The 26,911-nt window shown below is 53.3% G+C and overlaps 1 protein-coding gene and 1 pseudogene across 1 annotated transcript; one reads left to right on the forward strand and one right to left on the reverse strand.

The window, feature by feature from the left end:
- Positions 1-804: 804 nt before the first annotated feature.
- On the reverse strand, positions 805-919 carry LOC121436358 (annotated as a pseudogene).
- A 5,081-nt stretch (positions 920-6,000) lies between these two features.
- On the forward strand, positions 6,001-9,021 carry Socs3 (suppressor of cytokine signaling 3). The gene is made up of 2 exons (XM_041635573.1): positions 6,001-6,304; positions 6,832-9,021. The coding sequence occupies exon 2, from the start codon at positions 6,920-6,922 to the stop codon at positions 7,595-7,597; it is 678 nt and encodes a 225-aa protein (XP_041491507.1). The 5' UTR covers positions 6,001-6,304; positions 6,832-6,919; the 3' UTR covers positions 7,598-9,021.
- Positions 9,022-26,911: the final 17,890 nt, after the last annotated feature.

Genomic DNA, 26,911 nt, shown 5'->3' on the forward strand with positions numbered 1-26,911 from the left:
TAGCATCTGTGCCCAGGGTAAGAATGGCACCTGGGGCCACCAAGGCACACCAGCGCTTCCTGCCTGCCTAGGCACCAGCATGCCTCCCCATCTGGACTCAGAGGATGATCTCAGCAGAGGCCGGTTGCCACAGGCTGGCAGCTGAAACCTCAGGGCTCTTCCTTTCCAGGACAAACGCTTATCTTTATTATCTTTATGACCCTGCACCTTTGCCTGGAAATGGGATTCTGAATGCATCCAAGTTCTGCAACAGGAAAGATTAGAAGAAGGTGGCAGCCTCCTGATCCCTCGGGTGGGTGCGGGGAGCTAGGTGGAGCTGAGGGACTAGATAACTGGTTCCTTTCCCCCTTCAGCTACACAGCAAGATAAGAGGGGTTGCCAGCGCGGCTTAAGCTTTGTCCTTGGTCTGCCGACCCTCAGTTCAAGTCCTTGTCTCAGAGTGGGTCCCTGGAAACGTGCCCTGCTTTAACCAAGTGTCTCCTCCCACTTTTCCAGGCTGTTTATCTTCAGATTAGAAGTCTAATAATCGCCAGTAAACCAGCCATGGGGCTTCCCAGAACCCATCCAACCCAGAAACCAGCAATTCGAAAGAATGCTGGTTGTGGCATCTAAGGCTCATAGAAAACAGAAATCCATACAAGCTGGCCCTTAGACTCATTGAGGACTTTGCATTGGCCAGGCTCAGTGGTTAAGAGTCATTGCTGCTCACAAAGACCTCTAAGCTCCAGATCCAAGGGGCCAGATGCCTCTGACCCACAGGTAGGCACACATATATATATATATACATAAGTCTTTCCTTTCTTAAAAAATATGGAAGGCTTCACAACCTTTTGAGTGTAACCCTTGCACAGGAGCCGTGCTAATCTTATCCGTATCGTTCTAATTTTTCTTTAGCGTATGTCCTGCCGAAGCGAGTACATATACGCATAATTTAAAACAATAATAAAAATTTCATGCTGGATATTGGTGTCACAGGCCTAATTTAATCACAGCACTCCGGAGGGAGAGCAGGAAGATCTCTGAGCTCAAGGCCAGCCTATTCCACAGAGTGAATTCCAGGACAGCCAGGATTACACAGAGAAACCCTCTCAAAAAACAAACAAACAAACAAACAAAAAACAACAACAAAATTCAAAATACACACAAAAGAGGAAAATAAATGCCATTTTCCCGTCAGATTCTCTCTGAACCAGCGGTCGGAGCGGTTTGATAAGTGGAGTAGTTTCAATGCTTAATTGTAAAGAGAAAGTACAAGTCAGCCAACCTGGGAAAGGTAGCTCCGACTCCAGGGAAGCAGGTAGCCTGAGTCAGCTGTCAGGCCGCAGGAGGCCCCACAGAGCACACTATGGAGGCCTCTGAAGGACCACAGTGACTGGGCAGAGCTGATGAGGGCTGGCATTCCACAGAGGAGTTTTCTTGTACTTATTTGGTTCTTTGTTTGTTTGTTTACTTCCAGTCCTGCTGATTTGCTACTCTTAAAGACTGACTTTTGACTGGCCTCAGACTTTGATGCAGAATCTCCCAGCGAGGACAGCCTATGCCTGTCTGTCTCTTAGCAACCTGTTCCTTGTGTTTTTCTTCGGCTTCCTTCATTCTCCTGGCCAAACGTTTTGCATGTCCAGCAGCCTCCTGCTCGTTCTCATTGGCTCATTGTTTCTTCGGAGCGTTATGATGGTGTTTTAGCAGCAGGACACGTGGAGTAACAAGACGCTGACTCTTGGATGATTTGGTCCTGTTTAAGGACTCTCTAGCCATATATTGTCAGACATCACCCTCTTTAAAGAGAGAATAGCATCCACAATGCATCCTGAATGCACCCGCACCCAGGCTTCCTCTCTCTAGTTCTCCTTGGTCTAGACCAAGAACCCCCCGACTCAACAGCAGGCCCCTCTATCCTGGGTCAAGACACGTACTTCAGAGGAAAACCTTGCTTGCTGTTCCCACCGCTGATTCGAACCACACAACTCTTCCCCTCTTTTCCTACCACATCAGCAGCTACCACATCTGTGGCCATGCCCTTCTCATGGGAGGTACAGAGCTTTCGTTCCTCATCCACCCCAGTGATACCATGTTCTGACAGTTGGTGGCCGGGAAGGATATGTTTAGCTTCATCTTGACACAGGGTTGTAAATTTTTATTTGTTCCTGTTTTTCATTTTGCATGTCTTTATTTTATGTGTGTGAGTATTTTGTCTGAGTACATTTATAAGTATCTCATGCATACCTGGTAGTCATACAGGCCAAAAGAGTCTATCGGATATCACCTCTCCATTGGAGTTTGAGTTAGCTGGTTGTGATGAGATTGCTGGGAATTGAACCTGGATCCTCCACAAGAATAATCAGTGTTCTTAACCACTGAGCTATCCTTCCAGCCCCTTGGGATGTGTTTGTTGTTGCTGTTTTGTTTGAGATGGGGTCTCACATAGCTTAGGCTGGCCTCAAACTCCGCGTGTAGCTTAGGATGACCTTGAATTTCTGGTCCTCCTGCCTCTGTCTTTTGGTTGCAGGGATTGCAGAGCCACTAGTTGGAGTTCCATCCACTGCTCATTAGACCCTGCAGGCTGCCCTTGTAGAGATCATCCAGGCCTGAGACCCTATTTAATCAGTACCCTAAGCTTCTAAAGCCCGAGCAGGTAGCATTCCGAAGGTAGGGTAGGTGATAGGATTAGCTCCTAAATTATGATGAGGCCCTGTCTAGGATTTTCACTAGGCTGCTAAACTCGGAGCCCCTTCCCGTCTAAGCTCAGAGCTGATTATCCTCAGAGCCTATAAATGTAAGGCATTTCCTTTGTTCGGGGTTCTTGCTGCTGGATCTTATTTCAGCTTCTCCCAGTGCAAGTGGCCGATGTTATTAAAAGGCCTGGCTGCCTAAAATCCATCTCAAGGCATCTCTACTGCATCTGGAAAGAGCCCTCAATATTTAAAACAATTGAACCAAGCCGTGGTAGCGCACACCATTTATCCCAGCATTCCAAGAGGCAAGGGCAGGAGCTTCTGAGTTCCAAGCTAGTCTTGTCTACAGAGAGTCCCAGGACAGCTAGGACCACACAAAGACATCTTGCTTGGGGAGTGGGAGGCGGGAGTTGGGGGATGGAACCAAGGGCTTCCTGCATGCTGGGTAAGCCTTAAATAGTGGCCTCAACCATTCGTCCCAGGGACTGAGACTTAACAGTGAGCACTTTATCAGCTGAGCCACGTCCGAAGCCTCAAAGGTTGTGTCCTAAGCACCTTAGACCTCACAGGAACTCAGGGGGGAAAAGGAAAGGGATGCAGAGCCAGCGATGACACGCGGCTACCGTGTCACACAGCTACCGTGCAATGGAGCCAAGGAACGGCTTAGGTTCCTAAGCCCATACATGGTGCTCAGCTCACCCACCCGCCTGCTGCTCTGGCCTTCTCTAGCCACAGGATCCATGCTGGGAGAGCAGAGACGTGCCTGCTGGTCCCATCTTCCCACCTCCCCTCTTCAAAAGGCCTGCACTCTTGCGTTCTACTCCGAGTACAGTTCCCTGCTGGTCTCTTGGGCAGGATCTCCCGTCAGGATTCCTTCAGAAGAATGAGTCCCTACAAACAGGACAGGACTCCAAAGCTCCAGCACCATCTCTCACCCTTCCCCTCTCTCGGATTCTTTTATCTATTTGATTTAGTCAGGGTCTATGTTGCTCTAGCTGGCCTAGAACTCTATGTCTGGCAGGCTGCCCTTGAACTCATAGAGATCTGCCTGCTTCTGCTTCCAGAGTCTGGGATTAAAGGCATGCACTCTCACGACCAAGCAAGGCCCAAGATTTGTTTGATTTTAGTTATGTATGTGTGGGGGGAGGTGGCATGTGTGCATCAGTGCAGCTGGCTCCTGTGAAGGTCAAGCCGCGATGATCCGTCCTGCACGGGTGCTGGGAACTAGTCCGGTTTTCTGGAAGTGTAGCATGTGCTCTTAGGCCATTTCTCCGGTCTCTTTATTTCCTTCTTACCCCACCCCAGGAACCACCACAGTGTCTCATTGGGTCAGGCACAAAATGAGGGTTTGTGGAACGGCTGAATGAACCTGGCTTGTGTTGGGCGTTGTCATTTACAAAGCATTTTCCCATCCATTAACTCCACGGCTATTTCCTGAGAGTCCTCCCTGTCCTCTACTGCCCTCAGCACAGAAGGCGGCTGCAGAATAACACTCCCTGGACGAGGTGAAGCAGGGTTTGTTCACGGAGAAAGGGAGAATCCATTTCAGGAGCGGCAAGTGTCTTGAAGACAAGGACCGGCTCTCACAAGATATCTCCATGTGTGAACAGGTCTGGTCTGTCACCACAGGTCTGTGAGATATTTTAAATGAGGCCCCCTAAAGCCTCTTGAGGACCGGGATTTCTGGGGTGGGTGCATCTCTATACCCATTCCTATTTAACAGAAGACAAGTCTGAGCCCGGAGAGGTTGTGCTTCTGCCTGAGTATATATCAGTCCCCCATCATCAGGAAGCATACCGGACACAGCGGGCCAAGATAATGAGGCACCTACCAGTTCCGCAAGAAGGGAAGCTGGCAGTCCTCTCCTCAAGCCCAAGATGCCGTGTGTGTAGCATGTAGCTAGCATGCTCCCCGCTTAGTGTAAGACTAGCCTTACACAAAGTCTGTGGCATCTAAGAGGGCGGGGCAGAACCACCTAGAGCAGCCTCTCTGGGCTCACTTAGCTGGTTCTCAGGCGGCTCCAGCACCCTGCTGCCTGTTGCAAAACTTGCCGCGAGGCCTTTATAGGTATTCACGTGACCGGGAGCAAGTCAACCTTTCACCTCAATCACCTGTTCTTATTAATACTTCTCTTCCCCAACCCCTGAAAAGTTCAGATACCCTAACTCTTAGGAGCAAGGGAAGGTCCATCCTAACACCTTAGTGGCCACTTGGCAGTGGGCTGAATCCGTAACAACTGGTCTGTGGACTTTCTGCCTATTCGACATTTATTTCAGGTTTGAACCTGGCCTGGAAGGTGACCCGCCTCTCTCTCAGGTTGCCCACTTCTCTTCTTGAATGAGGAGTCCCACAAACTCTCCTTTCTCTAGGGCCTGGGAAACAGCATAACTCTGCTTGCCTACAAGACTCCAGTGCGCCCTCTAGCGGACTCGGGCGCGACCTGGGGGGTCATGGTTTCCTCCCTCGCGGCGCCGAGAGCACCTGGGCCGATCCAGCTCACCAGGCAGGTTGACCCAGATGATTGATAGAGTGGTAGGCAGTTAACGGCTTCCTCCACCTACTGGGTATCAGCACCCACGTCTGTCACCAAAGAATCAGGCAGTGGGCCGGTGAGCCAAGGCCCCGTAGCTGCCTCGAAGCCGGTACCTCCTCCACTGCTGGATCTCCCAGCTTCATCTTTTGGACCTGTCCACAGGTCACTGTCGCGCACCCCCCCCACACACACACACACTTCCTAGGTCTCCAGTGAGTTGGCTGAGGAATGGCCCAATATCCCTTTTGGCTGACACGGGCTGCTTGGAACTGCAAATGAGGACCTAGGGGTAGCCTGGGTGGGAGCGAGGGGAGCGTCCCCACCCAGGGTCCAAGAAAAAGGGAAGGGGTGCCGGGGAACCTCTCCGGGCCGACCTCCTAGAATTGCCCGCGCGCTCCCATCGCGGAGCCCCCGCCTCTGCCAGAAACCAACCTTCTTAGAAGGGAGGGGGTGGGGGGGAAAGTGTGAATGAGAAGTTGGGGGCGGAGCGCGCGGGGGAGGGGCCGCTGCCAGGAACGCTCGGCCAAGCTGGCGCCGCGCCCGCCGGTCGGGCAGCCTCGCGCCGCGCTTTGTCTCCCTCTCCGTGAGTCTCGGCGGGTCCTGGAGGCCCCAGCTCCAGGCCCGCCCTCGGCCGCCCGCGGCCCCTCCCTCGCCCTCCGCGCACAGCCTTTCAGTGCAGAGTAGTGACTAAACATTACAAGAAGACCGGCCGCGCAGTTCCAGGAATCGGGGGGCGGGGCATGCTGGCCGCGTAAATACCCGCGCGCGCGGCCTCGCCGGCGGCTCTAACTCAGACTCTTCGGCTCTCCGGCTCTCTCGCTCTCATCACTGCTGCTTCTCCGGGCTCCCGGACGCCCCCTGCCCGGCCCAGCTCTCTGTCGTGGCCCCTCGTCCGGGTCCTTTGCCTGGTCCATCCCTGGGCGCGCCTGATCGGCCCCGGGTGCAGCGAAGCCAGAGGGGACGCACGCACTGGGAGCCCCTTTGTGGACTTCACGACCGCCAACATCTGGGCGCAGCGCGGGCCACTGCTGGCCGCCGCCTCGCCTTGGGGACCGTAGGAGGCTCAGCCCCAAGGCCCGAGACTTTGCTACGGGACTAGGTAGGAAGGAGGGGCGCGGTGTGGCAAAGGGTGGGGGCCTCGATCCAGCTCGGGAGCTTTTCCCGGTTTCTCCTCCCCTTCCCGGGTCATTCCCGGTAGGGAGGGGACGAGGTAGGGGACAGAGCGGATGGGAGCCGAAGATCCCGGGTTCCCGTAATACTCGGACTGGGGCCCATGGGCTTCTCCAGTTCCCTTTCCCACATATCTCGGGTTTGTCACCCCCCTTTTCGTCCTCGCCACTGAGGACACCGGACTGAGCGACGCCCTGTGCGTCCCTGGGGCTCTTGTCTCGCTCCCCAACCTGGCAGTGCTCCTGGAGACCCAACTTCCACTCGCGAGTTTCTCTCGGGTGTTCTCCCGGGGCGTCTGGGGAAGGGACTGTCTGGGGTTGGCCGACAGGGACTGAGGCCCGGAGAGCCCCGCGAGGTGGCTGGGTCCCAGACACGGCCTTCTGCGGGGCAACCAGGTGCCCCAGGCGCACTGGAGGGTTCCGGGCACTCACGCTCTGGGCGCTTTTCTCTCCGCAGCCCCCCGGGATGCGGTAGCGGCCGCTGTGCGGAGGCCGCGAAGCAGCTGCAGCCACCGCCGCGCAGATCCACGCTGGCTCCGTGCGCCATGGTCACCCACAGCAAGTTTCCCGCCGCCGGGATGAGCCGCCCCCTGGACACCAGCCTGCGCCTCAAGACCTTCAGCTCCAAGAGCGAGTACCAGCTGGTGGTGAATGCCGTGCGCAAGCTGCAGGAGAGCGGATTCTACTGGAGCGCCGTGACCGGCGGCGAGGCGAACCTGCTGCTCAGCGCCGAGCCCGCGGGCACCTTTCTTATCCGCGACAGCTCTGACCAGCGCCACTTCTTCACGCTGAGCGTCAAGACCCAGTCAGGGACCAAGAACCTACGCATCCAGTGTGAGGGGGGCAGCTTTTCGCTGCAGAGTGACCCTCGGAGCACGCAGCCAGTGCCCCGTTTCGACTGTGTACTCAAGCTGGTGCACCACTACATGCCGCCCCCGGCCACCTCCTCCTTCTCTTTGCCACCCACGGAACCTTCCTCCGAGGTGCCAGAGCAACCACCTGCCCAGGCGCTCCCCGGGAGTACCCCCAAGAGAGCTTACTACATCTATTCTGGGGGCGAGAAGATTCCGCTGGTACTGAGCCGACCTCTCTCCTCCAATGTGGCCACCCTCCAGCATCTCTGCAGGAAGACCGTCAATGGCCACCTGGACTCCTATGAGAAAGTGACCCAGCTGCCTGGACCCATTCGGGAGTTCCTGGACCAGTATGATGCTCCGCTTTAAAGAGCAAAGGGGTTAGAGGGGGGGCCTGAGTCGGCCACCTCTCCTCCGCCGCACATGGCACAAGCACAAAAATCCAGCCCCAATGGTCGGTAGCTCTCAGTGAGCCAGGGGCAGGTAGGCTTCCTCCTCCGGCCCTCCGCTCTGCAGAGTGGGGCAGGCAGGACCCGGAATGTGTCTGAGGGGAGGGGGAGTTGCCACCTGCTTTCCTTCCCTGGCTCCAGCTTCTCTCTCAAGAAGAGCCAGCTGGCCTGGTGGGACAGTAGCATTGACAAGTGGACTCTCCTTCTTCCCTTCCTCCACATCCCCTCTGCTTCCCAAGGGAGCGGAGGGAGGGTGGGAGGACACCTCGAGTGTTGGACTAATGAGAACTGCAGGGGAATCTTCAAACTTTCCCACGGAATTTGTTTGTGCTTTGATTTGGTTTAATCCTGAGTGGGCGCCAGGCCTGGGGGAAAGACGGAAGAGAAGAAAGAGGGTGTGAGAGGGCGGCAGGCTGGCCAAAGAAATGACCACTCGCACTGCCCAGCCTAGGTGAGGAGTTGCTGGTTCCTGGCAAGGGGTGACCTGCTGAGAGCCATTCTGGTGCCAGGCTTCTCTCCCTTGGGGCAGCTAATGAAACCTCCCAGAGCCCTCCCCATTGTAAGAGTCAATGGCACATGAAGGATGGGTCAGTTGGCCACCTTTTCCCACACCAGAGGGGGGCAGGTGAACAGATGAGCCACCTTGGGGCCCAGGTTTCCTTAGACAAGATGGGGGACTCTTTGCTTCTCCTATGTCCTGCTAGGAGACTTGCCTTAAATGCCCTCTGTCCCATGGATAGGGATTGGCACGTGAGGAGCCAAACACAGCCAACCACAGCCAACAGGCAGAGGAGCTGAAGGATTCACCCCCGTGGCTGCAGGCCAGGGGGAGTGGGTGCAGGGAGGAGACCCTGGCACGCAGGAGACTCCTGGGTGATCGCTGGGAAGAAATTGGCCAGTCCTAGGCACCTCTTGGTCAGCGGGATCAGCAGGTCCCAGGGCCTCCCTCCTCACCTGGGGTAAGGGGGAGGCAGGAGGTGATGGAGAACCCTTCACCTGCCACCCAGCAGTGGCCACTCACAGGAATGCAGCAGCCATGGAATTACCTGGAACTGGTCTTGTTTTGGGGAGAAACAACCAAGTTTTCTGAGTCAGGTATGGGGCTGGGTGGGGCAGCTGTGTGTTGGGGTGGCTTTTTGCTCTCTGTGTTGTTTTGAATAATGTTTACAATTTGCCTCAATCACTTTTATAAAGATCCACCTCCAGCCCGCCCCTCTCCCCATTCAGGCCATTGAGGCTGTTTGAAGATGCTTGAAAAACTCAACCAAATCCCAGTTCAACTCAGACTTTGCACATATATTTATATTTATACTCAGAAAAGAAACATTTCAGTAATTTATAATAAAGAGCACTATTTTTTAATGAAAAAAAAAAAACGACTCCAGCCTTCTTTCCCTCATTTCCTCTTGCGCTCACAATGGGATGAGGGGACTGGCTGTACCTCTTGGGTCCCCACCCACAGCTCTGAGGTAGAGTCACATCCCCAGCAGCCCTCCTCTGTCACCGGCAAAGCCTTGGCAGCCACCTAGGCTGCTACCGAAGGTTAATTCCTGCCAGTCTGATTCAGCTCTGACCAGAATATGCAAAGCAAGTTTGCGAAGGAAGTGCAGGCTTCAAAGGGCTTGCAGGGAGCAGGCTGCACTGTGGTCAGAAGCTGTTAGAGGCTCCAAGCTATTAGCGCTCGCTGGCTGGGCGGCTTGGCAGGGAGGTGTTCCGAGAAAGCCTAGATGTGGGGTCCTGATGGTGACTCGTGACCTCAGCACAGCGTCACAGATGATGTCACAGCATGTGGGGGGAAGGGTGATCCCCACACAAGGCTGGAAGGCAGGTGGAGCCCTGGGGCAGGTGTTAATGGCTCCTTTCTGGCCATGCTCCTCCAGACACATCTTTTTATTCTTAAAGGTCCTCTCTGGGCCATGGACCACCAGCCAGGCTCCTGGAAAATACCCGTCCATTCACTGTTAGTCTACCTCTGGGCACTAAAGAGGCTGCCTGTCAGCACCCCCATGAGACACAGCTGTGCTTTGACATGAGCAGGACTCGGCACAACTTGAATTCGTCATTTCTGGTGCCTAGAGAGGTGGAGCGTAAATATTTATCCATTGGTCTTGGGGCAGACGCGGGTTCAGGGAAGTTAAGCAACCTGCCGAGGACACAGCACCCAGGAATGTAGAAACAACAAAGGATTGGGGCTGAGGGGTGTCTGGTCTCCCACACTGTCTCCTAAAAAGCCGAGTGTTTGGTATCTCTCTCTCTCTGTGTCTCTAATACACACACACACACACACACACACACACACACACGGTTAGCATAAGTTTCTGCTAGGAAAAAAACACCACTTGTGTGATAGTTTTCCTTCTGCTACCCAGACCCAAGGAGCTCTGAGAGGAGTGTGATCCCGGCTTGAGGGCTCCTCGGTCTCCCTGTCTGATAAGCGCCCTGAAGTCGAGCTGCCAGAGCTTCCTTTGGTCCCACAGCACCTGATAAACAGCTGCTCCAAGAGTCAAGTGTTTAAAAGGCCACTGGAAGAATAAACAAGGCCCTTTCTGTCCGTTTTCTGGGCCTTGGGGGAGAATGATCTAAAGAGATACAGAGCGGACCAGGCTTGAGACCAGTGCGGACAGCATACCAGACACACACTAGACGGACTGTCAACTTTGGAACCAGGACTGCACACTAAGGCAGAACCACATCTCTCCCAGAGTCCCCAGTGTCTCAGGACAAGGGTCCTGAAGCCTGCCTAATGGCATCCACCTGCCACTTGCTGCCAAGGGCCACTTTTGTAGATATTACAGCCTCCATGGAAGCAGGGAACCTGGCCGTGCAGTTGGCCTCAGTCCTTGACCCTGAAGGTAGCCGACTGTTTAGCCACGTGTCGGTGTTCGTAGGACACGGGTCCTATCTCTTGCCTTCCTCCTGGAGGCTCAGTTTGGTTTGGGGAGACTCAAAAGAAAGAAGGGGTTTGTTTTCCCTGCCTGCAACTCATTGCCCCCCTAGACTTCTGGATCTCCAGCTCAGATCCCAGTCTGGGAAATGCGGTTCAGAGCAGCAGAATGACAAATTAGAGGGTCCCTGGCCAGTGCCTCTTTCCTCCCTCTTCCTCCAGTCCCTGTCACATAGCCCTTCGGTGGCTCGGCCCTTTCGGGGTAAAACTCTCCTTTTCCAAAAGACCTAGTGAGGGACTTGGGTCCTGGTTGCCAGAAGAGGGGTGCTCCTGGCTCCCAAATGCTCCATAAAGGGCTTGTAGACAGTGGGGCAATTCCATGCGGTTTGAGCCCCAGAAAGGGGGGAGCCAGCTCTCTTTTACCCTGCTTGTAGCTCTACAAGAATCCACCAGAGAGGCCCCATTCTCCCTCCTGGTGTTGCTTTGAGCTTGCCTCCTGAAGACTTGAGCCAGGAATGGGAAATCCAAGGCCTGCTCGTGGGGAAGGAGGGAGGCCACAGACAGGGAGCTGGCGACGGAAAATAAGCCCTCACGAAGTGTCCTAGTGTACGGAATGAGTAAAGATGTCAGTCAGGAAGGGAGTACCGCAGGGGTGCTGAGAAGCAAGGCAGCCCGGGCAGAGACACAGCCCCCAGGAACCCTGGCTGGGTGATGGTGAGCAACACGCACGGGGTCTTGAGGTGTGCCCTCGAGGCCCAGGGTGGTTAGAGCCCCCTCAGAGCCCCTTTATGCGCCCCGCCCGTTCTCCTCCGGTTTCAGGCTCAGCGCTTCGAGCTGCCCTCTGCCAGGAAGAGTCACTTCCCGGCCACCGCGGGAGCCCAGGAGCAGCTATGCGAAGAATGTCCGAGCTGAGCGCGGGGAGGGCGGTCCCTTCGGGACCCGCCTCCAACACGCCCACTCCTAATCCACAAGTCACGCCTCCGACACGCCCCCTCCCGCGCAGCGCCGTCGCCACGGCAACAGGATTACAGGCGCTGAGCGCTGTTTATTCTCAGCCCGGTGCCAGGAAACTCGGCCGGGAGGCGGCCCGGCGCACCTCCCTGGGTGTGTGTCGGGTGGTGGGGGGAGCTCGTCATTGGTCACAAGGGTCACTGACCCCCGGGAGGCGACGCTGAAAGCTCTGACTTCTTTCCCGGCCAAGGATGGTTCATGATTTCTGGCCCCGCCGGATTCGAGAACACCCTCCAAGCTAATAGAGCAAAGCTTGCCCTCCCCTTCCATCCAGGGAGCTCCGCTGCTCCCTCCCCGTGCCCTTCGCTTATTCGTCCACTCAGCAAATATCTGCCCAACACATCCTGTGTTTCAGGGAATGTTCTAGGTCCAGGGGAGTTAGAGTTCGGCAAGACGAGGCCTGCTGGGGTTTGGCTCCCCATTACTCCCAGGAGTTAAGTTTGCGAAAGCCAACAATAAGCTAGTTAAGCATGTAAATTAAATAAGGAAGGACTGCCGTTTGTGCGATCAGATCAAATGTTCACTGCATATCCAGAACTTTGCCACGGGAAGCCACTGGCTTGGTTAATAACCCCCATAGCTTGACAAAGGCACTGACTCCAGTCAGAACATATTTATGTGTTCTGGTAGAGAAACTTAGACCCTAAATCCAGGGACCATCCTTCCAGGATCATGGAAGGGGGTAGACAGAATCAATGAGACTATTTCAGTCTGCCTAGACTCTCCCAGTGCTTCCCAGACCTAAAGGCAAAGAGAACCAAGGCTGGTCCCCAGGGGGTGTAGAAAAAAATTGCTTGATTCCTGGAATCCAACCGCAACTCGCAACTCTTGTGAATCAGAAGGGAGACCTGGAGCCTGAGATTTCCAGGTCCTCCTGGGTGACCCACCTGCTGCTCACTTTGGGGAAGGCAAGTCTGTGTTTCCGCTCTTCCTGGAGAGGGAATTTCCTCCTAGCACCTTGACTAAGCCCAGGCTGGAAAGTGAAGTGGGAAGGGAAGGCCTGGGGCGTACCACAGCTGTGGCAAGCCAGGACAGGCACAGCCCTTTCCAGTCCCCAGGCTCCAGACCCAGAGGCCCTGAGCCCAAGGACAGCAGGGGCTGTGGAGGAGGCTGCTCGCCCTTAGCACTGAGCCCTCCCAGCTGTGCTGTGCTGGGAACAGGCCAGCGTTTGTGAAATCCTCGGGTGAGCCTGACCCACTCTCATGAGGACGGCCTGTGGAAGCTGTGCTGGGAGGGGGATGGGGGCTGTTCCCAGAAGCAGGGAGAACTCTGGACTTCCCACTCCTGTACTCTCTGGATTGCAGCACAGACTTAAGCAATTGCTGCAGCCTGGAAGGCAGCTTGCAGAGAGAGAGAGAGAGAAGCTGAGACCCTAGGCCTTTCCAAAAGGAAGCCAGGGTTCTGGCTGGACAATACCTGCTGTTGTTTGCCCCGGTGCAGGGAAGCCAGCTTTAGGAACACTCAGTTCTTATTTTATACACTTATTTATTGTGTGTGTGCTGTGTGTGTCTATATGCATATTTGTGCCACAGGGAGCCCGCGGGGGTCAGAGGACAGTTTGTAGAGTCATTTCTCTCCTTCTACCATGTAGGTCCTGGATAGCATTCAGGTTGTCAGACTTGGCTGAACCACCCACCACATGGGTCTGGGGGATGGAACCCAGGTGATCAGGCCTGGTGGCAGGTGCCTTTACCTGCTGAGCCGCCTCCATGACCTTCCACCTTCTTTCTGTGACAGATTCCTTCACTGCATCTGAAACTGACCAGTTAGGTAAGACTGGCTCCCCTGTGAACTCTAAGTCTCTGCTGGTCTTCACTTCCCTGTGCTGGACTTACAGGCACACTCTACCGTAATGCCCGGCATTTACATGGTGCCAGGGGTCTGAATTCATTAACGTCCCCATGCTTACAGCAAGCACCTGCCCACTGAGCCATCTCCCCAGACCTCAAATACCCAGATTTAGAAGGAAAACTCCACAAAGCAGGTTTGTTATAGCTAGCACAGGGTGGCCTCCCACATGTAGCCAAGGATGACTCTGAGTGCTGGGATCATGGACATAAACCACCATATCCAGTTTTATGCACGTTGGAGGTTAAATCCAGGGCTTCACATGTGGTAGACAAGGAATCTACCAACCGAGCTACACCCTCGCCTGAGAAACATTATTTAGCATTTATAAAGTACATAGAATAAACACCAAAGGTGTCGACATGAAAGCCACAAGGACCCTGTCTTCCAGGAAGCTGCTGTGCCACACACCTGCCAGGAGTGTTGTTAACACAACACAGTCTTTGGGCATGAGATGCTAAGAGGCTGTGAGAGGAGGGGCTGCAGTGGTCCTGAGCTTTAGGGTGCAAGTACAGCCTCAGACACACACACACACACACACACACACACACACACACACACACACGTATGCACACACAACAGTAATTAAATGTAGACTCTTTGCCCTATGTGGGAGCTCAGGGACAACCGGATATTTTCTCACAGTGTGAAAGGGGATCCAGACTGAAAGCTGAGAAGGTACCCTAAAAAGGAATGGGTATAAAAATAAAACAGTTTACAAGGTACAGCTCGGGGTGTCCAGAAGGAAGTGACCGACAGCGCCTTCCCAGAAAGGGACACCGAACTGAGGCAGTCAGCAGGTGCTCTTCCCACGTGTCCTTCTTGGGGAGAACAGGCATCAGACCCAAGAGCAGGGGAAATGGCAGGGAAGGGGAAACCCGGAGAGCATGGAGAAGTTCGGTATGTCCCAATAGGGCACATCTCCATCAGACCTCATCTTCTAAAAATACCGCCTTTGTCATGGCATATCCGCGGCCCAGCCCGTGGAATCCACGGTGCTGGTTCCCCTCGGCACTCTCTACCAAGCCAACTTTCCACCCCCCCAGGCTCTAAGTACAGAAGAGAGCTCGCTTTCACCTCTGCCGCTCCCCTATTCCACCCCGCACTGTGAGACACAAGCCTTCCCAGCTAGGTGGCCTCCTCTCTGGGAACTAGGCACTTGCACATCCTTTGGCTGCATCCTGTCCTTGACAGCCACAGCCCTGAGACCTCCCTCCCTCCCAAGCCTCTCATGGGTACAATAGCAGCATCCTTGTCTTACCAGATCACATGTATGCTAAGTGCTCAGAGCACAGCACAGTGGTTTAAAAAAAAAAGTCAGACTTCGAAGGGGTCAAATTTACTGGGCCATAAGTTCTAGCACTTGGAAGGCTGAGGCAGGAAGATTGCACGTTCCACACCAGCCGGTGTACATAGCAAGGCACTGTCCCAAAGAACAAACAGAATAAAGGGCTAGGATGAAGGTCGGGGGGCCTGCGAAGGATTTGCAAGGTCGCGGGTTCAACCTTCAGTGTTGGTGGCAGGGGGAGACAGACAGACAGACAGACAGATACTAATAGGTTATCTCATTCTAAGATGTGTGCAGAATAACACATTTTCCAGTTGAGCATTGGTGAGGTTTGGTCCTGCCTCCAAGCACAGACAAGCCCGTGATTTGACTTAGAATCCAGACCCTTCCACCGTAACTTGCACCTGCCTGGAGAACCTCCATCCATGCTACCCAGGGGCTCCACTCGGCCCTCCAGGTGATAACCAGGTACAGTCGGCTGTTATTGATGCCTTGGTCAGCTCTAGGGACAAACCCTGCCCTCTTGGACCTTGGATGAGGGCAGAACTGTCAGCTGGTCTCATTGGGGGAACTTTAGCTGTTCCCAACAGGCAAGGACTCTACGGACACCCCCACCCTCAGCAAGGGCTCAAGTCCCCCACTATCTGGAACTTGGCTCAACGCCCCAGGGTATCCCAGACCCCTCCAAGTTATCCTTTCTGAAGATTAAGGTGGTGCTTGGGAAATGACCTCGAAATTCTTTTCTGTTCTAGAATCTTATGTAAAGGAGTAAGAGGAAAAGATGCTGGCCAGTCGTGCAGAGAGGCAGGCTGGCTTCCAATATGGTCCCCAGTTATTGTTGTCCTTCCAGACTCTCTTGGCACCTGCTGAAAGTGGGTAAGGGGGTCTGGCAGGACAGCTGCCCAGTCAGCACCATCCAGGGATGGGGATGGCTGTGAGCCACCCTGAACTACAGCAAGTCACGGTATGGGTTTCCCCAGTGGATCCTCAGGTCACTGCAGGACCAGCAAGGACCCTGAGCAGGCTTGGACCAGAGCCCTGCAGTGGAAGGGTGTGAGACCTCCCCTGGCCCTCTTCCAAGCCTTTCCAGCCTAAGAGAAAGAGCTAGGTAGGCTGGGGGCAGCAAGGTTGGGGGGTGCTGTTGCAGGAAGAGACCCTGTACAGATACACAGGACAGGGCCTGAGCTGTCAGTCTTGAGAAAAAAAAAAAAAAAAAAAAACAGCAAGGCCCTTGGGTCACCAGGCCAGACTCTGTGGCTGGTAGGAGAGATGCCTGGACAGCAGCCAACTCAGAGAGCCAGATGCCAGGCAGAGGTTGCAGGCCCCTGGCAGAAAGATGGGGAAGTGGCCAGGGATGACAGAAGTTCCCGGAGGCCAGGCAAGACATAGGGGTTTACACGTTGCTGCACGCACGCTGTTGCTCAGCACATTCTGAGAGCCTGTGTAAAGATGACGGACAGACAGTGCGCTATACATGGTCTCTCTACGGGCGGTGAGTGGTTGTGAATCACCCTGGTCTAGGTTCCCTTTGTGGGCAGGACAGTCAGCCCAAGACACCAGAGAGTTCAAGGTAAGGGTTCTGGCAGGGCTCCAAGCTTTCCACCAAGGAGAAAGCCAGCTCAGACCAGGATCACAAAGGGATCTTAGGAGCTCTGGGGGGAGATGGCTCAGTGGGTAATGGGCTTACTATGTAAGCAGGAGCTCCGTGTTTAGCCAGATCTCCGACACACACGTTAACAATGACAGCCCTAGAGCACTGAGGAGGCAGAGAGACAAGATCCCTGAGGCTCACTGGCTAGCTAGTGTCACCAAATCAGTGAGCTCCAGAATCAGTGAGAGACTTTTCCCCCCCCAAAAAAAGCGGGGAGAGAGGGGGCGGGGACTGTGTGTAATGGCCTATGCCTTTAATACCAGAACTTGGGAGGCAGAGACAGGCAAATCTCTGTGAGTTCCAGGACAGCCAAGGCAACACAGTGAGACACTGTCTCAAAATAAAAAAACAAACAAATAAATAAAAAGTGGAAGACAGGCATGGTGGTGCACTCAGGAGGCAGAGGCCTGACTGGTCTACATAGTGAGTTACCAGGGCAACCAGACAGGGTAACAGTGGTGGTGCTAACAGTGATGATGATAGTGACCAGATGATGTACATCTACGCATGCACACACAGATGTGCGCACGCACACACACACACATGTGCACACACACATGTGCGCACACACATACACACACACACACACACACACACACACACACACACATCACAGCCCCTCAGTTTAGGCAGCAAGCATTGAGGACCTGAGCCAGGTTTCACAGTCTTGGGTGTGCTTTTTACTGTCTCTGGAAGATCCTATTAGGCCCAGATGAGAACTGTGGGAGAAGATCAATGGCCCTGGTTTCCTCTTGGACCCTGGAGGGAGAAGATAGGTCACCATGCCACAGCCCTCTTTGGTCCTAACCCTGTTCACCCAGCCTGCTGTGTTTATTTTCCAAATGTTTTTGCAGCTGGGCCGCCAGTGTAGCTGGTGCTATTCTCAGCACTTGAAGCAGGCTAACTCATTAAACTCTCCAGTCACCCTATGAGATAGATTAGCCCCGGTTAGCCTGGAACTCTCTGTGTAGACCAGGCTGGCCCCCAGCTCACAGAGATCCGCCTGCCTCTGCACTCAGGGTTCTAGGATTAAAGGCACATGTCACTAAGCCCAGTATTTGTCCTTTTTTTTCTTTTCTTCTTTTTTTTTTTTTTGATAAGAGTCCTGTGGTGCGGCAACCTGCCCAGGAACTCAGTAGGGAGCCAAGGCTGACCTTGAACTAATGATCCTTCTTGCCTTGACCTGCCAAATTCTGGGATTAAAGTGTGAACCGACGTACCTCCCTTGTTTGTTTGGTTTTGTTTTTGAGACACAATCTGTATTTTTACCTACTCCCTAGCTGACCTGGGACTCCCTATGGAAAGCATGATGGTCTCACTCATGGCAATCCTCCTGCCTCAGCCTTTTGAGTACTAGGATTACAGGTATTAGCCACTATGGCCAGTTTATGCCTGTGTTTTTAGTGGAGGAAACCATGGAATGGGGAGACAGCATAACTAGTCTAAGGTCACTCAGGCATGCTCAGGAGGAGCTTGGACCCCAAGCTAAGTGTCTGGCTTTAGCATCTACTGCACAGCGAGAGTACTCACTGTGTGGTTGGGCCCAGCTCCACCGCGGGCCTGACCATGGGCACAGGAGACCTGAACTGGCAGGAGCTACATCAGAGGAGCAGAAAGGCAAGTGGGTGTGTCCCACAGCGCTGTGAAAGGTTTGGCTCATGACCTTGGACAGGTCCTTGGGTCATCAGCAAAACCTGCCTCTCAGGCTTTGGTGTGGATGAGACAACGGTGTAAGTTTAGAGTCATTAACGCCTTTCCCAGAGACCCAGTCAGATCCAGACACCCTTGCATCCCTGTCCACAGGGCTTTAAGCCCTCAGGCTCTTAGAGGGAAGTGACCACTTCTTCAGAGGCAGTTTCTGGTCTGTGGGGAGAGGAGGAAGCTGCAGATACACCCTTGCTCCCTGCTTGTCCTCCAGGTTGCTGCTGCTTCGTGGCCTGATGCAACCCCTTCTGTCTTCCTTACTGGACCTTGGACCTGTGGTCATGATACCAGTGTCCTGGCGCTGCCATCACAGAGTGCCACCAACTGGGCAGCTTAAGACAGCAGAAACTCCTCTCTCAAGGTCAGGAGTCTAAGACCCAGTCTGGTGCTGTGCCAGGCTCTCCGTCTGCCCTGCCCAGTTTCTGGTGGCTGTTGGGGAGTCCTTGCATTAGTCTGGCTCACGGAGACCAAGCACTCAGTCTCACGGCTTTTTCTTCCGTGTGCCTGTGTCCAATCCCCTGTCTTTATGTGTCTGTATGGGTGTGTGTGTGAGGATGGAAGCAGAGAGCTACATCGTGTCTGTCTCTATCACTGCCAACCTTACTAGTTCATTTGTGTATGGGGGAAGGGCCCACATTTGTCATGGTGCTCTGGTAGGGATCTACCATAGGGTAGATCAGAAGACTTTTGGAATCAGTTTTTTCTCCTTCCATTGTATGAGTCTTTTTTTTTTTTTTTTTGATTTTCAAGACAGGGTTTCTCCGTAGCTTTTTGGTTCCTGTCCTGGAACTAGCTCTTGTAAACCAGGCTGGCTTCGAACTCACAGAGATCCGCCTGCCTCTGTCTCCCGTGTGCTGGGATTAAGGGTGTGAGCCACTACCGCCCGGCTCATTATATGAGTCTTGGGGATCAAACTCAGGTCATGGGAATCAGTGGCAAGTGCCTTTTTCTGTTGAGTCGTCCCGTCAGCCCCTGGTAGCAATCTTATTTTTTGAGACAGGGTCTCTCATTGAACCTGGAGCTTACCAATGGGCTAGAATGACTGGCCAAGGAACCCCTAAGATTTTCCTGCCATTTCAGGGGTGCCTAGCCATGCCTTACCCTTAACATGGGTATCAGGGATTTGGACTCACTTCCTCATACTTGGGCAGCAAGCACAGTACCACTGAGCCATTTCTCCAGCCCTGCACCCTCCCCTGAGAAAGACACTAGCCATTGGCTTAAGTCAGTCCAGTGCAACCCCATCTCCACACGTCATCCGTCCGTAAAGACCCTACAGGCTGCACGTGAGTGTGTTTGTGGACTGGGGTCAACCCAGAAGAGCAGACCTGTAGGATCTCCAGCTGAGATTTCCCATTCGGGCTGGAGAGTTGGCTCAACAGTTCAGAACACCTGCTGCTCTTGCTTAGACGCAGGTTCCGTTTCCGGTTCTCACACTGTTGTGAGTCCAGATGCAGGGAATTACAAACTTTATTCTCTCTCTCTCTCTCTCTCTCTCTCTCTCTCTCTCTTTCTCTTTCTCTTTCTCTTCAAGAAGAGATTTTCTTTAAAAGCCAGGCTCAGGGATATAGACCCACAGTCCCATAACCAAGAAGGCTGATGCAAGAGGATAGCTTGAGCCAGGAGCTCAGGCCCAATCTGAACACCACAGTGAGAACCCATCTCCTTAAGAGGGAGAGGGAAGGCGGGAGAGAGAGGCCGAGAGAGGCTTTGTAGGGCACACCTGTGATCCCAGCACTCACTCAGGAGGAGAGCATGAGGAAGGCCAAACGTGTCTCCCGCCTGTAGCATGGAGGGATGGCATAATTTTTACATCTTTCAGGAAGATTTGGAAGTTATGCCCCCTCCTTGTTCTTATTCCCACTAAAGATGCCTTCAGTACCCAAACCAGGCTGAAATGATGTCAGGGGATGGGGCGGGCAGGCGTCCGGGCTGGCAGCAGGGAAGGGGCTGCCGTGCGGCGGGAAGAAGCATACATTTGCAGCCTGGCACGGCTGGCCTGCTCAGACATTGCCTCACTCGCCACAGGGGTGCTTCCTGTGTTGCTCTGGTGAGGAGCTGCGGGCTTGGCAGCCTCAGATGACCCCTCACAGGAACATCAGCCTCCAGAAAGCTTCTGCTGAGCTCCCTCAGGCCAGAGGGAGGGAGGAGAAACCCAGGAGCTGCGCACAGGAAGCAGACAAAGCCAAACCTTTGTGAAATGTCACTGAGAAAAAATTTTAGGTGACCATCAGTAGCTGGGGACTGCTTGATCTGAGATAGAAAGTGTTGGTTGGGGAGCTCGCCCCTGCGGGGCTCCTGTTGAAACCAGATGGCCACGTTGGGGAGAGCTGGAAAGAGGAGGCTGGTGGGGGGGGGGGGGGAGGGTTTCAAGAGCTTTTTTGGGGAAAGGAGACACTTGTTACTCCTCTAGAGGCTCAGTTCCTAGCACCCACTTGGTGGCTCACAACTGTTGGGGACACAAAGGTCTAACTCCATTTCCGGGGAATCCAATGCCATTTTCTGACCTCCCTAGGAACTAGGCATACAAGCAGACTCATACACAGAAAATAAAATAAATAAATCTAAATTTGTTGTATTCATTTTTGAGACAGTGTCTTTCTACATACAGACCAGACAGGCCTGTCTACTTTCCAAGTGATTAAAGGTACTCTGATAAATTATTTTTTAAAGCAGTTTTTGTGGGGCTAGAGAGATGGCTCAGCTGTTAAAAATACTGGCTGCTCTTCCTAGAGGACCCGGATTCAATTTCCAGCACCCACACAGCAGCTCACAACTGCCTGTAACTCTAGTTCTAGAGGATTCGGTACCATCACACAGACATACACGCAGGAAAAACACCAATGCACATAAAAATAAATAAATCTTTAAAAAATAAATAAGTACCAGGTGGTGGTAGTATACATCTTTAATCCCAGATCTCTGTGAGTTCGAGGCCAGCCTGGACTACAGAGCTAGCTCCAGAACAACCAAGGCCACACAGTAAACCCTGTCTCCAAAAACCAAAAATAAAAACAAAACAAAATAATAACAATAATAAATAAACAAACAAACAAACAAATAAATAAAGCATCTTTTGGGTTGGAGAGACAGTCAATAAAAGTGCTTGCTTTTCAAGAGTGGGAACCTGAGTTCTAGCCCCAGGATCGTCTTAGAAAAGACCAGCTGTGGCTCTTTCCAGGTGTCCAAGATGTTGACTTGAGGATGTGAGGGGGTGGGTCCCAAAGCCCCCTCAAAGGCAGGTGTGGTGGGTGTGAGCAGGTAAGTCCCAATGCCTCCTCAGGACCCATGTGGTGGATGTGCAGTGTTAGGGTGAGACCTTGTCTCAGGTAAAGTGTAGGTAAAGCTAGAAAGACAGCCTAGCAGTTACGAACAGTGGCTGCTCTTCCAGAGAACCAGGTTTACATCCCAGCATCCACAGCCCAGTTTGCAACCGTCTGCAACTCTAGTTCTAGAGGTTCAGTGGCCGTTTCCGGCCTTCATGGGCACCAGCCATGCAAGCAGTACAACGACAAACACTCAGGAGAAGCACTTATATGCATATAATAAATAAATACGATTTTTATAAAAAAATAAAGGATGCGTGAACAGCGACTGAGTAATGAATCCGAGGCTGTCCTCTGGCACCCACAGGCGTAGTCACATGTGCACACACCCACACACATCTCCATATGCATCTACACACACACATCTGCACACACGCATCTACACACCGTATCTACACACACACATCTACACACACACATCTGCACACACGCATCTACACACCGTATCTACACACACACATCTGCACACACGCATCTACACACACATCTACACACACACATCTGCACACACGCATCTACACACCGTATCTACACACACACATCTACACACACACATCTGCACACACGCATCTACACACACACATCTACACACACACATCTGCACACACGCATCTACACACCGTATCTACACACACGCATCTACACACCGTATCTACACACCGTATCTACACACACACATCTACACACCGTATCTACATACACGCATCCACACACCTACACATGCACATCTACACACACATCTACCTACACACACGCATTTACACACATCTACACATACACACCTATACACACATCTACACACACACATCTACACAATGCATCTACACACATCTACCTATACACACATCTACACAATGCATCTACACACATCTACACACACACACCTATACACACATCTACACACACATCTACCTACACACACGCATCTACACACATCTACACATACACACCTATACACACATCTACACATACACATCTACACAATGCATCTACACACATCTACACATACACACCTATACACACATCTACACACACACATCTACACAATGCATCTACACACATCTACCTATACACACATCTACACACACACATCTACACAATGCATCTACACACATCTACCTATACACACATCTACACACACAATCTACACACCGTATCTACACACATGCACCTACACACACATCTACACACATGCATCTACACACATCACACACACATCTACACACTCATCCACACACATGCACCTACACACACATCTATACAACACATCTACACACTCATCCACACACATGCACCTACACACACACCTATACACACATCTACACACACACATCTACACACGCACACATCTACAGAAGCACCTTATACTTCTGCATGCTTGAGCTTGGCAGGAGGCAGAATGATAATCTCTTTGTGACCTTGGTAGCTGACAGAAGTCCCCAGAGCCTTCCCCACCCAGGCCTGCAGACCTCTGTGTGCCCAGCCTGTCCTCCTTCACCTGTAGCTCAGGATGCTGGATAAGCCCCCACCTGGAGAGACCCTCAGGGCAGCTAGGTTTGACTTACAAAGCTGGGGGGGCGGGCAGAGGGGAGGATGGCAAGGAGGTGCAGGTTAAGCTGCTCCTGAAGCACAGGAAAGGGACCGCCCTGCCCCCCCCCCCCATACCCACAGCCACTCTGCTCTTCCAGGGACAGGAAGTCAGCTGAGTACCAAGCAAGCAGGTGCTGTGACTGAAGGGGGAGGTGACAGGCACCTGGCGGTCAGCTGGGCCACCCACTGCTGTTCCTGGTTTAGCTGGTTCCCACACTCAGGAGGCCAGATAGAGTGGGGTAAGGAGCCTCGGTTTCTACCCCAGTGTGCCTCCTTCACCTCTGAGATCCAGATCTGAGATCTGTTCCCTGTGTGGATCCTGAGGTAGTAATTCCTATGTCCACGTACGATGGGGATAGTTGGGTGAGACAGTGTCATGGTCACCACGAGCAATTCCAAAGCCCTCGGGCTCTCTGGGTAGTTTTCTTTCTTCCTCACAGACCAGCTCAGGTTAGCAGTGCCTCCCCCATCCCGGTAGATTTCCACAGCAAGGCACGGAAGCACCTCCCTCCACTCTGCAGGACACACGCTGGACCCTGGAGATGGGAATGTGGGGCCTCCCTTCTCCAGGGGCCTCTCCCCTGGGCCTAGCCAACCTCAGCGCAATCAGGCTTGTAGCCAGGGAATTACAGTAAAGTCAGGCCCGCCCTGCTTTAAACCGGGGACTGCTGTTGTCCCACGCCTGCCTTGGCTGTCAGAGAGGCTGATGTCCAGAGACCCTTCCCAGATCAAAGCAGTTCATCCCACACTTCCAGGACACCGTGGTCTTTGAAGTCACTTCCAGGGGCTGTGTCATCTGGGCAGCCCGGGACCAGGCTGCAAAGGACAGCTGGAAGCTGCAGCTCATGTCAGAAGGGCAGGTGACCTACCCTTCACAGACTTGGACCTCAGCCCAGGATCCCTGCAGGTTCTGATAGCAAGTGTTCAAGGTAAACCTCAAGGGAGGCTCTATCAGGGGTGTCTGTGCCTACATCTCCAGACTTTTCCCCACCCCCAGCCCTGCACACACAAACACACACACCACACACAAATCACAAGGGTGAGGCCAGTTCATTCCTGGGCAAGACGGAGGAGAAGCAGGTGGGGCCCAGGGACAGAGGATCACACTCACGGAGTGCAGAGCATAGGATAAAACCAGGCAATTTTCCTCAAAGTTCCTGCAAGGCGATCTAACCAATCCCTGGCTGGCTGTCCAGCAAGCTGAGAAGAGGTTAAGGACCACAGCAGCTGGAGGAGGGCTGGTGAGGGTTCGTGAGTGCAGAGTGAGGTGGCCATCTCTGGGATTCCTACCCTGCCCCTATTCACTTGGCCTGGTCACAAAAAGTCTTGGACCGAGGTGGTGTCTGTCCACCAAGGGGCTTCTAACCGTCAGCACCTGCAAGAGGGGGAAGAGGAAACACCGTCCTTTGATTTTTTTCCCCCTGTGTGTATGTCTGTACAGCACCTGGTACCCTTGGGGTTCAGAAGACAGCATAAGATGTCCTGGAACTGGCGTCACAGATGTTTGTGAACCACCGTGTGGGTGCTGCCAACTGATCATGGGTCCTCTGGGAGAACCACCAACGCTCCTAACCTCTGAGTCAGCTCTCCCGTCCACTGATAAAATGTTTTGTTTTGGCTTGGTTTGGTTTTTCGAGACAGGGTTTCTCTGTAGCTTTGAAGCCTGTCCTGGAACTCACTCTATAGATCAGGCTGGCCTTGAACTCACAGAGATCTGCTTGTCTCTGCCTCCTGAGTGTTGGGATTGAAGGCACGTGCCACCACCACCTGGCAATAAATTTTTTTTTGAGGTCTTTTTACATAGACCAAGCTGGTCTTGAACTCAGAGATCTTCTTGTCTCTGCTTCAAGAGAGCTGAGATTAAAGGCGTGCACCACTGTTTCGGGTCTGTTTTTTGTTTGGTTGGTTTTGCCTTTTCAAGACAGGGTTTCTCTGTGTAGCCTTGGCTGTCCTAGAACTCTCTCTGTAGACCAGGATGGCCTCAAACTCTGAGATCTGCCTGCCTCTCAGTGCTGGGTTAAAGGTGTGTGCCACCACTGCCCGACAGTGTTTTGTTTTCATTTAAAAAGCATTATATATGTATGTGTGTGTACATGTGTGTATGTATGTGTGTGTGTGTGTGTGTGTGTGTGTCTATTAGTGGTGTGAATGGGAGCAGGTGCTCTCTTGTGCATCTGGAGGTCAGAAGGTGACATTGTGAGTCCCAGAAACTGAACTCATACTGGTAGGTTTGTGTACCAAGCAAATTTACCCTCTAAGCTAGCTTGCTGGCCCTGTTCTATTTTGTTTAGACAGGGTCTCACTATGTAATGCTAGCTGTCCTGGAATTCACTGTGTAGGCCAGGCTAGTCTGAATTCATATAGAGATCCGTCTGCCTTTGGAGAGCTGGGATTAAAGATATGCACCACCATGCCTATCCCTTTGTTTGCTTTTGGAGATAGGTCTGTTGTGGTCCAGGATGGCCTCGAACTCACTACTAGGCGATGACCTTGAATTCCTGACACAGGTGTCTCCACCCCCCAAGGGCGGGATTACAGTCGTACAATCCTGGGCTTTGCTGGGGATACCAAATTTCATAGGACTCGGGATCCCACAGTGCTTGCCACAGCTGGTGCTGGTCCCCCAGCTTAAAGTCCGTGGCCATGGCAACTGCTAAGCTGTTGCTCCCTAGTCTAGCCACGTTGAGAGCTGAAGGGAACGAGTTCACACCCGACCCGGCAGCCAGCTGCGAATTCCTCAAGCCTTCCATCAGCCAGGCCGGCCCCGACGGGCTTCCTCGCAAGCTGTGAGGTCAGCGCCCGCCCTACCCGCCTCCGGGCTGGCCCCACGCCGGGGATCCCGGCCCGGGTCTCTACAGTCCGCCCCTCCTCCGTGGTCCCCGCGCCTGGGTCCCCGCCTTCGCCACCTCCTGCGCGCAGCGCCAGCCCTCGCTCCTCCATCCTAGCCCTCCCCATCTCCGAGCCTGGCTCTCTGCCTCTGCCTGCGGCTCCTTCTTGGTCCTTGCACTCAGGTCCCTGTCCGGTGCCAGGGTCCCAACTGCTTGGTGCCGCTGCGAACCGGGACGGCCTCTCCCGCCCTCGCCACCCGACCCGCCGGGCCCTATTTCGGGAGCTGGCGCTGCGGGCCCGGGCAGCCCTGCCCGGAAGGAAAGCTATTCTGGGCTGGGCCTCCCGAGTAGCTGCGACCCCAGGGCTTCCCGGCAGGGTGCGTGCTGGGGACAGAGGGCACGCTAGGGCAGGGCTCTCCTCCCTCCTCACAACCCCACCTTCCTCCCAGGCCGCGCCCAACTCCCTCCCCTCTTTTTTTTTTTTTTTTTTTTTGGCTAGACCTAGGACCTTTCCTAAGTTAGAACCTTCTCTGGTAGTGAGCATCAAGTGTCCAGAGCCTTCAGTCACCCGGTTCCCTACTTCAGGATCCACACTACACGTGGGCCTCTCTGTCCCCCATCTTTATCTGTGGTCTAATCTTTGTCCTATATAGGTCAATTACTTGTTCTGTCCCCTCCTTGTATCAATGCTAGTGCCCAGAGTCCACTTCTAGACATGGACCCTATATAAGCCATCCTGGTCCCCTGACACAGGGATCCCTGAATAGCCTCCCTGGGACTGCTAATTTCCATCAAGGGTTGAGAAGAGACTAAACACCTACCACATCACTGGAAAACACTTCGCTACCCAAAACTCTAAGCCAAATGCATTCCGGAACACAAGTGATGCCGGTTATCCACAAACAGCCTGCCAGGTATTTTCGAGAGTCTTCGTCATTCTTTCCATTTGTTTTAGAACTCGCTGTGTCAACCCTTTTATTCTATTAAGAGATGGGGTCTCGTGTAACCAGGCTAACCTTGAATTCGCTAGGAAGCTGAGCAATGACCGTGAACGTCTGTTTGTCCCTCCACCACCTCCCCAATACTGTTATTACAAGCATATGC

Source organism: Microtus oregoni, unplaced genomic scaffold, assembly GCF_018167655.1.
Source record: "Microtus oregoni isolate MIOR12 unplaced genomic scaffold, Mior012 000048F_ref0000485, whole genome shotgun sequence".
Classification (NCBI taxonomy): Eukaryota; Metazoa; Chordata; class Mammalia; order Rodentia; family Cricetidae; genus Microtus; species Microtus oregoni.

Coding starts and splice junctions, on each gene's coding strand:
- Socs3 (XM_041635573.1), top strand. CDS start 6,920: ATGGTCACCCACAGCAAGTTTCCCGCCGCCGGGATGAGCCGCCCCCTG.